The 11,111-nt window shown below is 65.9% G+C and overlaps 1 protein-coding gene across 1 annotated transcript in view; it reads right to left on the bottom strand.

Moving 5' to 3' along the window:
- Positions 1–1,752: 1,752 nt before the first annotated feature.
- WWP2 (WW domain containing E3 ubiquitin protein ligase 2) overlaps positions 1,753–11,111 on the bottom strand; it is a 41,282-nt gene continuing 31,923 nt past the window's right edge. The window contains 14 exon segments of the mRNA XM_042797690.1: positions 1,753–2,898; positions 3,085–3,157; positions 4,043–4,139; positions 4,294–4,398; positions 4,746–4,866; positions 5,438–5,578; positions 5,668–5,801; positions 6,783–6,942; positions 7,895–7,983; positions 8,071–8,142; positions 8,273–8,351; positions 8,641–8,769; positions 9,394–9,475; positions 10,907–10,961. Of these exon segments, the coding sequence (XP_042653624.1) occupies positions 2,799–2,898; positions 3,085–3,157; positions 4,043–4,139; positions 4,294–4,398; positions 4,746–4,866; positions 5,438–5,578; positions 5,668–5,801; positions 6,783–6,942; positions 7,895–7,983; positions 8,071–8,142; positions 8,273–8,351; positions 8,641–8,769; positions 9,394–9,475; positions 10,907–10,961 (1,437 nt within the window). The 3' untranslated portion in view covers positions 1,753–2,798.

The following is an 11,111-nucleotide window of genomic DNA, read 5'->3' as shown; positions in this document are numbered from 1 at the left end:
TCATTTTGATGCTGGGTCCTTTTGTTGAAATGCTCAGTCGCTGCTTTCCCCTACATCAGTATCTGCTTTATTTATTTATCTGTGTTCCTGGCTGGGGAGAGCCCTGCCCGGGGCAGCGCCCGCAGCTTGCAGCCCCTCCTGTGGGGCAGGCCTGGCCCTTCGGGTCTCGGCGCTGGGCAGGGAAGGGGTAAAAGCCAGGGGGAGCCGAGTTGTTGTTTTTAGCACAGCATCCTCCCTTCTCCCAGTGTGCCTGCAAGGAGGTTTAAGCCAACAGCTGAGGATTTCTGCCGCAGTCTGCCTTGACTGCAGGTACTTGTACCTGGCACCGAGTTTCCACCTCCTGTGTGAGAGCTGCTGCGTTAGCACCAGTTCCTTTCAGAGCTGAGGAGGAGGTGCCGAGGTCCGGAAGCGCCACGGAGGGACCAGCAGAGAGGCTGTTGCTGCTGCTGGCTGTTTGCTTCCAGCTGTACCTTGTGCTGGGCTAGTATTTTTTTTTGCTACCTTTTCTAGCTAGACAGGGATAAGATTGGGGTTGGCTGTTTTGTTACCTGACACTTGTAAAAAAAAAAAGAAAAAAAAAACTACACTCCTGGCTCATGCTGCTCTGCAGGGGTGGAAACAGAGGGGAGAGAAGGTGGGATCCTGCTCTGGTGAGGAGGAGGGGGTGCGTGGTGCTGCCCCGCTGTGAAGAACATCTTCCCTCCCTCCCTCCCATCAGCTGGCCGGTCGTTACCACATTGAGCGTGCCATGTGCATAGGTATTTGCGTTTTTCAGCACTAATTGATGACAATTAGCGGACTTCACGGAGCGCAGACAGCCGCACAGCTGATCTGGATCCTCTTGGCAGTCCCGTGGCCCCTCGGCCCGTCGCTGCTGGCGCAGCTCCCACAGCTCCGTGCCAGCGAGGGGCCGCGGGCTCGGCGCAGCGCGTCCTGCCCGCCCGCCCGGGGCTCTCGCGCCCCAGGCTCCGCGCTGGAAGCGTTTGTGGTGGCACCAAACTGCATCTCCGGGGCAGCCACGGCCAGACCCGGGCTGTGCGGGGTCGCTGGTCTCTGCTCTGGCCAAGGAGCAGGAGGGGTGCGGAGCCCGGGGCTGCCGCAGCAGCTCCGGGGCGATGGGGTGGAGGGGGAGCTGCCTCGCCCCAGCACAAGGTGCCACCACGGCCCAGGCCAGCGGAGCTCCAGGGGCCGGCACCCCAGCGTGGGGTGGCCACGCTTGGCACAAGCAGACTATTTTAAGAAAAGCAACCCCGCAAAAAAAAAAAAAAAAAAAAAAAGTAATCAAGTAATCCCAAAAAAGCACAAAAGAACCAACCAGCCAAGGCAGCTGCTGAAAAGCAAAGTCAGGGCAGAATTGCTGGACGCAGGCTGGCGCCCAGGGGTCTGAATAGCGGGTTTGTTCACTTCTGCTTGTGTTGGACTTTTTGCTAAATAAATCCCCCCCCCAGCCTATGGCCAAGGCCCTCGTGCACCTGATCCTGTTCCACCAGTGCGGCTCTGGGTGTCACACCGTGGCGCGGGGACGCGGCTCCAGCTCTGGCAAAGCGTCCTGGAGCCGTTTTTAGCCGAGTGTGATTATAGGTTGGGCGAAGGCAGGAGCGCTGCGCCCAGCCTGACCCTCCCGCGCACTGCGGGCGCGGAAAAAAAACACCTATTACCGAGCTCCCGGCACCCATCCCTGCCCTTCAGCCGCGTCCCTGGGGCTGCAGGGGCCGGCCCCGGTGTGACACAGCGACCAGGGACACACACCGCTGCAGCTGCTGATCCTTTATTGCACAAGAAGTCGGCGTCGCTGAGGCAGGACGGCGCAGTACAAAACTACCCGGTTACCAGTCAAAAGCTATTGCAGTGTCTCGTGTCTGTAGACTTCCTTTATGTACAGCTATGTACACCAACGCTCGCGCGGGCCCGTCGCCCCCCCCCCCCCCGCCCCAGCGAGGGGACAGGTGGCAGCTGGGTGAGGGGCAGGGGCCCGATCCTGCCCTCACCCGCAGCTCCTGCCACCAGCCCAGCCAGCGACAGGGGAAACACAGCGACTTTGGGCCAAACCCACGAACCGAGCAAAGGCCAGACGTGCCCCGGCCGTGACCGGAGCCCCCGAGGCTGCCGCGGAGCGCCAGCTCCCAGCAACAAACCACATCTTGACTAGCAAATACAACAGCACGGGGGGGGGGGGGCCGCACGCTTGCGAATCCAAACACGCGTGGGACACGGTCAGCCAGGCGCCGGTGTGGGGCGGGAAGGGGCCGTCCCGGCCCTCGTGGGGTGCTGAGCCGCTGTTCCCCGTTACCTTCGCCGGGTGCAGGACGGGGCCCAAACGCGACCCGAGAGTTGGTTTGAGAGCCGTTTCATTTCCCCCCGCCTCACCTGCGTGTGTTAAAATGCCACGAAAAGGCAGAAAACACTAAGGGGGGGGGGTTAAAATAGCCTGTGCCGAAACCAGATCTCATTGAACCGTGTCTGCGCGGGGGGAGCGGGGAGCCTCGGTGCACCGCGGGCGGCTGGCCACGGCCCAGAGCTTCGCCCCGTCCCCTCTGCGCCAGCCCGCGCCCCTCACGAGCGGAGCGGAGCCCAGCTTTTGCGTCCACCTCCCCTCCACACCTCTAAATTTGTTTGGGGGGGGAAAGGCGGAGCCGTTTCCCCCCGGGCTGCCTTAGTGCGGATCTCGCGGAGGAACAAGAGCAACAGCGTCCGCGGGTGGACGTGGAGAGGGCTCGGCGCTGGGCTCCGCGGGCACGACCTCGCGGCCGGCAGCACCCCAGGGCCCTCCCCGCCCCGGGGAAAGCACCAAAGCTCCGTCACTCCTGGCCAAATCCTTCCGTCTCCTCGATCGCATAAAGCAGCTTCTCCTTCAGCTGTTCGTAGCTCTTGTAGGGAGGCAGATCCAGACGGTTAAAGCTGGAGGGACAGCAGAGGCTGTGAATAACGCCGCGGTCCCGGTCCCCCTCCCCGCGCGCGGCCGCTGCGGCAGCCGGGAAGGGCAGCTGCGCCCCTCGGGGCCGGGGGGCGCCCGGGGCAGCCCCGCAGAGGCTGCTCGCGCTTGTCCCCACACGCTCCGAGCAGTGCCAAGGAGGAACGACTTACCATGTATGGCTCCGAGGCAGCCACGTCTCTTTGCCAACTTTATCGATGCAGAATTTCTGGGGCCCGTTGCTGCCTGTAAATGACGAGCACAGCAAATCTCATTACAGGACCGGGAGCTGAAAAAGAAAACCCTCCGAGGCGCCGTTAGCCGGCGGATCGCACCGCTGCACGCCCTCATGGTGCCAGAGGTACATCGGGGCATAAATCCACAGCAGCACTCCCCGCCTCTCCCGATCCCTCTGCAGAGAGGGTGCACAGAAAACAAGAACAGAGAGAGCCGAAAAGGATATTCGCAGCGCCGAGCGCTAAGAGCATGGCTTCCGAGCAGGATGGTTGAATAGCAAGTGCTAAAACATATTTATCCGTAGACCCGCAGGACGGAGCGGGTCCATCCGAGAGTTTTAAAGGACCTGGCTCAGGAAGTCTGAGCCACTGAGGTCACTTTTTAACAGATTGTGAATGCTGGAGAGGCCCCAGGGGGCTGGAAAAAAGCTACTGTGCCAGCAAGAATAAATGAGTGGGCTGAGTTAGCTCACTAGCTTGACACTGATTCCAGGAAAGTAAGGGAAAGGCTGGTACAGGCCCCAAAAAGCAGCAAATTAAAGGGTGAGGGCAGAATAATGCCATGCTGTGGTTTTCTGGAAAAGGGGTTTCATCGTACAAAAATCAAATTAAAAAAAAAAATAAATAAATAAATAAAAATCAAATTCATTCAAAATGAGATTACAAACCGGGCTGACAAAGTGAACTGTGGCGGCACATTTCACGGCTAAGGAATTCGTCTGGGTACGGCCAGGGGATGAAATCACCCTGCTCAGACGCCGCAGCTGCTTCACCGCTTACGTGCTGCGGGCTGCCCGGCGCAACGTGACGGCGACACGGCCCGGGGGGTCCCACCCGCCCACCCCCCCCGGGCACCCCCCCACCCCGGCCAAGCCGAGCACCGGGGAACACGCACCGATGAGCTCCGCGAACCCCCCGACGGGCAGGCGGCAGGTCCCCGTCACGAACTGCAACAGCCGGATCCTCTTCTCGTTGTCCATCTCTTTAACCACCTACGACACGAGCGCGGCAGGAGAGTGGGAGCGCCGTCGCCCCCCGAGCCCGCGGCTCCTGCCACGCACACCCCACGCCTCCGGCCGGCCGGGCACGCGCTGCAGCCCTCGGGGACGCGCCCGGGGCGGTGGTGCTGCCGGCGCTGGGACTGACCTGCCAGAACCACTGGATCTGTTTGCTGTTCTTGGTGTAGTGCCGGTAGATGGTATTCTTCTGCCAGTCGTTCATGTCGATCTCCTGCATGCCGCACAGCATCAGCTGGGGGACAGGGGGACGGTCAGCAGGGGGACAGAAACACGGCCCCGCGCCCGCGCCTCGGAGCTCCGACTCCTCTGGTGCCGGGCTTCACCGAGCACAGGCTCCAGCACTGGGCAGCGGAGGGAGCTGGGAGGAATTCCTCGCCCCCCAGCGAGATGGCTTTTTCCCAAGGGACCCAAGGAGCTGCCCCGCAGGCCCGACGGCCCGGGGCGGGGGTGCCCCGGTCAGCAGAGCCGAGGGGCGGAGGGCGGGAGCGGAGCCGGTGCGCTCTGCTGTCACCGCGTGCCCTTCCCGGGGCAGCACCGGCACCTCCGGCGTTCCCTGGCCCAGCGAAGGCGCCGGCTCACCTCCAGCTCCTTCTCGTCGAAGTATCGCAGCCACTCCAGCGGCACCACCTCGTTGAAGCCGTCCAGGAAAGCCTTGGTCTGCTCCTCCACACCCCGTGTGAACCTCCAGTCCGTCAGCAGCCTGGGAAGGCAGGCGGCGGTCGGCAAGCAGCCAGCGGCGCTGGCCCGGCACGGGGAACCCCCGACCATCCCTCCCGCCGGCGGGGAGGGCGAGAGGAGTGGGGAGAGGGGCGCTCCTGCGAATCCCCGGGGCTCCCCTCGATTCCCACTAGCGCGTTTCTCCCTCTGCCCCCCCCCCCCCCCCGAAGCCGAGAGCGGCAGCCAGCCCTGAGCACAGACCAGCAGCCGTCGGGAGGCCGAGGGGTGCAAAGCGCGTCCCCCCGGCTGGAGCCCACCGTGGGCAGGGGACGGCCCTGGCTGCCCCCAGGCAGCCCAGCGGCGGGCGGGCAGGGTGAGCAGCCACAGCACGGGGAGAGGAGTCTCACCCTCTCTCCCCTCTCCTCTTTCCTGAAAGTACTGGCAACTGCCCAGCCAGCAGCAAGCCAGACCGCAGCGGAGCTCGGCCGCCCGCGCCAGCCCATACTTGTCACAGGCCACGTAGCCCGGGGAAGCGGCCACGTCCCAAGCCCCGTGTTCCCACCCCAGAACTGCCCTGCAGCCGGCGGGGCGGGCGCCCGGGGACGGTCACTCACATGATGTACTCCTCCTTGTTCTCCTCCGTCACCCGGATGCTCTCACCGCCCTCCTTCAGCTCGTGGGTGGTCACCTTGCCCAGGATCTCCATGTCCTGGATGAAGTACAGCTCCAGGCCACACTCCTCCAGGCTGTTCTCCCTGCGGGGGGGGGACACACGGGGGTGCAATTTCCGAGGGAGGCCCCCGGCAGCAGCGAGGGGCCGCGGGGAGGAGCGCGGGGCACTCACCTGGTCCAGACGATGGAGTTGTAAAACTCAGGGTCGATGGATTCCAGGTCCTTCAGCGTGGGCCGCTTGTTCAGCATCCGCTTGTAGAAGGGCAGCGTGAAGCCGGTATCGATGAACTTCCCGTGGTACAGAGCCTGCGGCGGGGCGGCGACGCCAGGTCACGGGGGACCCCAGGACAGACCCGTGGGGCGAGACGACGCTCCCCCCGCCGGGGCAGCCGCGGGGAATCGCTCCCTGGGGTCCCAGAGCCGCGGCACTCGCTCCCGGCTGGCAAAGGCGGGTGTGCTCGCAGCCCCTCTCCCCTCCCCACCGCAAATTCCACCGCGTCTCCTTCTCCCCTCACAGCTCTATTAAGAGCACTTGTTTAAACAGAGCTGTGCTGCGGCTTCCCTGAATCCCTGGTTTCCAGGAGCCCCAAGGCAAAGGCAGCCAAAAATAATGCAGACGCTTGTCTAGAACAGCCCAGCGGTGAGTAATAGTCTGGGGTTTTATTGGTATCCTGCAACGCGCAGGGCAGGGCAGAGCGGGGACCTGCGCCGCGTGCAGCCGCCTCCCGCACACACCTCGCAGGCCCAGGGGCCAGGGACCCTTCCCCGAGCTCGGGGAGCCCCTGGCAGCTCCCCCCTCCCCGGCAGCCCCGGGGCTGGGCAACCTGCAGCACGTTGGCCTCGGGGAACGCGAGACGAACAGGGAGGAGCCGCTCTGGGGCTTGGGCAGCTGGAAAATCTCACACTGCTGGGGCTAAAAATAGTCCCCGGAGCTGCAGACCCGACAGCACCTGGGGTGGCAGCCAGAGACGCAGAGCCACACACCCCCCCTCCCCGCACAGCCCCTGGGAAACCAGGTCCCCTCCAGCCCCACGGCCGCTCCCTGGATTTCAAATGCCTGACGCCCTCAGCCTGCCCCCCCCCGTCTCCCACGGCCCCACACCTCAGCCACACGGGGCTTAAGAGCTGAGCCCAGCCACGGCACGTGGAGCTGCCCCTCGCCCCGCCAACCACTCCCATCCCCTGCAAAGCCCCTGCTCCACATTTGGGGGGGACGGGACACAAACGAAGCGTCTCGTCCCCTGTCGCCTCCCCGTCCCCTCTCGCCCCGTCGCCCCGGGCTCTCACCATGGCGATGAAGCGGCCGATGAAGCGGAAGTAGGTGAGGTGGTCGGGGTTGATGGAGGAGGCAGGGTTGATCTGCAGGCAGTAGTTGTTCTTGCCAGCGTACTCGAAGAGGCAGTACATGGGGTTGAGCACCTCGTGGGACAGGAGGAAGAACCACTCCCTGGGCCGAGAGGAAGGGGCCGGCGGTGACGAGCGGCTCGAGGAGCCGGGGCTGCGCGGGGGAGGCTGCGTCCCGGCGGTGGGGACGGCCGTGGGCCCCCGCAGCACACCCCGCGCCAACCGGGCGCCCGTCTCGCCGCTGGGCCCTGGTGTGGCTCGGTGAGGGTGTCCCCGGCCCCCCGGGTGCCATGTGAGGTTTGCCGAGGAGACACCAGCAAGAAACACCCCGGTTTGCCGGAGGCCCCGCTCGGAGCACCGGGGATCCCGGCTGGCACCGGGCGGCTCTGTCCCAGCCAGGCTGTCGTACACGTGCACACACACACACACACCCCCCAGCCCCGAGCTCAAAGCAGCGGGGGACGGGTACCATCCTGGCTTCACCCCCCCCCGGCCACGCAGGGAGACAGACGGGAATCCTCGGACGCAGAGGCAGCCCCGGCATCCCGTCCGTGGTTCTACCCTGTGGTAGAACAGCATGACGTAACCTACCATAGGGTAAAACCACTGGCAGGACACAGAGAGAGGCGGAGAGCCGGGGGCAGCGCGCGGCGGGGGGGGCTGTCAGCCCAGCACCGTGCCCCGAGCCAGCCGGCGGGGGCTTGCGGGGACACGGGGACCCCCCCCCCTCCAGCCCAGACGCAGCCCACGCTCAGCGGTAACACCGTCCCCGGGGCGAGCGGCGGCGGCTGCCCCACGTCTGCCCCTGCAAACGCTGCCGGGAGGAGCCGCCGCTCGACCCATCGCCCCCCAGCTGGGCCGGAGCGACGCTTTCAGGGCGTTCCACCGTTTCGAAAACTCACACTTGTTTCCCCGTTTGAAGCCCCCCCCCGGGGCTCCTCCGCCCGAGCGGGCAGTGCAGAAGGGCCGGGGAGCCCGAGCGCAGCTGCCGGGCAGTCGCTGCGCCGCGGGCAGGGCAGGGTGGCCGGCGCGTGGTCCGGCACGCCGGCGCTCACCTGGCGATGCCGCCGTAGTCCAGGCCCTCCTCCCCTCGCATGATGATGTAGAGCCGGCGCCGCAGGTCGTAGGGCTTCATGTTCATGATCTGGAAGCGAGGGGAAGCGTCACAGCGGGCTGGGGCAGCAGGCGGCTCCACACCTCCCCGGGCCCTGCGGCCCCGGCACCCCCTCACCTGCTGGAAGGAGTCCTCAAAGAGCGTCTGTCGGGAAACGCTGATCTTCACATGGCTGGGCAACGCGTTCGACTACGAACAAGGCAGAGACACGAGGCTTCGTGCAGGCCGGCGCGGTGGCTCTCCTTGCCCACGGGACCAAGGCCACCCACGCACCCACCCAGCCCCACAGCCCCCCGGACCCTCCGGCCGCTCCACTCACGTGGCAGAGGAAGCGGAACTGGTGGTACTTCCAGCGAAAGCTCCGGTCGTACGCCCCCGGGGAGCCACCCTGCTTGCTCCTGAAAAAGCCGCACAGGCCTTGGCTCAGCATCTGCCCCGGTGCGAGCTGCCCGGCGCCAGCAGCCCCATCGCCTGCCAGGCGGGAGGAAGATCCCTGGGGTGCAGCTCTGCTCCATCAGAGCCAAACGCGAGCCCCTAAACCCACCACTCGGTGTCTCCGCACCAAAGCTGACCCGCTTCCCCCGCTCCGTGTCACGACCCCGGGCAGGGCTGAGCCGCGAAGAGGCAGCCCAGGTGCCAGCGCCCAGCCCAGCTGCAGGGCGAGGGGCCCAGCCCAAAAGCTCTTACCCAGACTCAAATCCGGGGCGCGGGTCCTTGAAGGTGGTGGTGCGAGTGTTGTGGTCCACGAAGTAGCGCACGCCCTCGTTCGTGTACTTCATCTCCCAGCCGGGCGGCAGCGGCGGCTCCTGGATCATCCTGCCGACAAGGACGGGGTCACCGGGCACCCCGGGCATCCCTCGCCCTGGGCTGCAGCCCCCCCTCAATCTGCCCTTGGGGTCCACCTTCAATGTGCAGGTCCGTGCCAGGCAAAAGGATTTAAGGTACAGGAGGAGTAAGCGCATGCCTGCACCCCGAGGCAGGAGCCCTGCCCGGGCTTGGCCACAGCCACGGCTTCGCTCTCTGTCTGCGGGAGGGGTGGTCTCAGGGGAGACCTGGGCCCGGCCGCTGGACACCCCCAACCCCGAGCTCTCGGGAGCCCCCGCAGAGCCCTGCGGGAAGGTGACAGGGTGAGAAGAAAGCATCTCTTCCCGCCCAGACAGCCCTGCAGCCTTCCCCATCGCCCGCTCCCCAGGCCCAGGGATTTCCTCACCTCTACTCTCAAGCCCCGTGAGCCGGGGAGCTGCCCCCCGACACCCACCCTGCCAGGCTCCAGCGCTGCCCGCGGCTCCCAGGGCTTTCAGCCCCCCCCAGCGCCGCAGCTCGCAGACCTGTCCCAGGGCTCAGCCCCCGCCGCCCCCCAGCCTGGCCAGCTCCGGGCACTCAGCAGCCCAGCGCTCGGACCTTCCGAAGCCACGAGCCTCCTCCCCGCGGGCTGCCTACCCCTGCGTGCGAGGGTCTTCCCACTGGGTGGTCCGCGTGTTGTGGTTCACGTAATACACTCGCCCATTGTCCTGTCTCTTCTCTAAGAGAAAAGGGAGAGGAAGCGTTAGCTGGAGCGCCCCGGCCAGCGCTGCCCCGACACTGCCCCGGCTCCTTTAGAAAAGACAGAATAAAATAATAAAAAAATAAAAAAACCCCAAACTTTATTTCTTCTACGTGCAGCAGCCGCCGCGCCGCCAGGGAAGGCCGGCGTGCCCCGGTGCCAGGGCAGAGGCCGGCCCTGCCCACGCGCTGCCGGGCTCGGCCACTCACCACCCCCCGGGGCACCCCCCGGGCACCCCCTTCCCGTGCCCTGGGCCGGGGGTGACCCCGCACCCCGCGCACCCCGCGGCCTCTGGCCGGCCGGCCAGCCAGCCAGCCACCCCCCTGCGCACCCCCCACCAACACGTGTGCCCCACACGCCCCGCACCTCCGCCCTCCTCCACGTGCCTGCGTCACGCCCCACGCGTGCGGCCCCGCTCCATGCCGGCGGGGACGCCCTGCACGCACGCTCCCCTGTCACCTCCCCGCCGCCCCCTCGCAGCCCCGGCAGACCCCACGTACGATGACGGGGACCCCATCCACCCCGGGGGACCCCACCCATCCCAGGGACCCCCACCCCAGGGTGCTCAGCCCCACGCGGAGCTCTGCCTGCCCCCAGTCTGCCCAGCTGACGTGGGGGACGGGGCCCCTCGCCCCGCTGATGCTGGGCCACCCAGCACAGCAGCAGAGGCTCAAGCACCATCCCCATTGAGACCCCCCCTTAGCAGCCTGGGCCAGCCCCCCCCCCATCCTGCTCTGAGCTCCCCGCAGTTTTAACCCCTCTCCTGCCCTCCCTGGCACAGCCCATCCTGTCCGCACCCACCAGCACCCCAGCTTGTGCCCTCCAGGGATGCTCTTGCCACGGAGGGGGGGCCTCGCCACCCCGGGGACGGCACAAGGACCTTTCAGGACACCCCAGCACCAGATCCTTGGGCCACGGGGGCAGGACAGCCAGCCCCACTCCTGCCGGCCCCCACTGCGCACCGGGGCAGAGCATCCCGGGAAGCACGCAGGGCAGCAGGATGGATCCCTGCTCGGCAGAGGAGGGGGGGTCTGGGGACGAGCGAGGAGTTGGATCCCCAACCTCTCCACCCCCCCTCCCCACCGGCCCAAAGAACAACCACAGGCACTTCTGCATTCGGCAGCTGAGAGAGACTGGGAACTCCTCCAGGAAAAGGGGAAAAAAGGAAAAAAAGCTGGATTTCAAATCAGAGATCGTGCTAATCGCAGGCAGACTCAGCCCCACACGCAGCGGAGCGCGGGGGACACCGGCTCCCCCGCCACCGTTCCCGTTAACGCCAGGGAGGGGAGCGAAGGAGCTGCTGAGAGCAGCGTCCTCCCCCCGGGGCGAGCAGGGTCCCGCTCCGGGTGATGGAGGAACGTCCCCGTCCCCGAGCGCCGCGGCGGGCAGGTGAGGTGGCTCAGTACTTACCCCAGCCGGGAGGAAGGGGACCGAGAGGATCATTGTCGGACGGGGCACCGGACGACTAGAGACAACAGAGAGGGCAAAAACACAAAATAAAAAACCAGGGCAGGGACATCTGGGAAGAGCGGAACGCAGAGGTGCAGCCCCCGCTCCCGCTCGCCTCCCCTTGGCCCGCAGCTCCTGGAGAACTAATAAAAAAAAAAAAAAAAAA

This window comes from Tyto alba, unplaced genomic scaffold (assembly GCF_018691265.1).
Source record: "Tyto alba isolate M040663 unplaced genomic scaffold, T.alba_DEE_v4.0 Super-Scaffold_26, whole genome shotgun sequence".
Lineage (NCBI taxonomy): Eukaryota > Metazoa > Chordata > Aves > Strigiformes > Tytonidae > Tyto > Tyto alba.
This window is presented reverse-complemented; position numbering and strand designations above follow the sequence as displayed.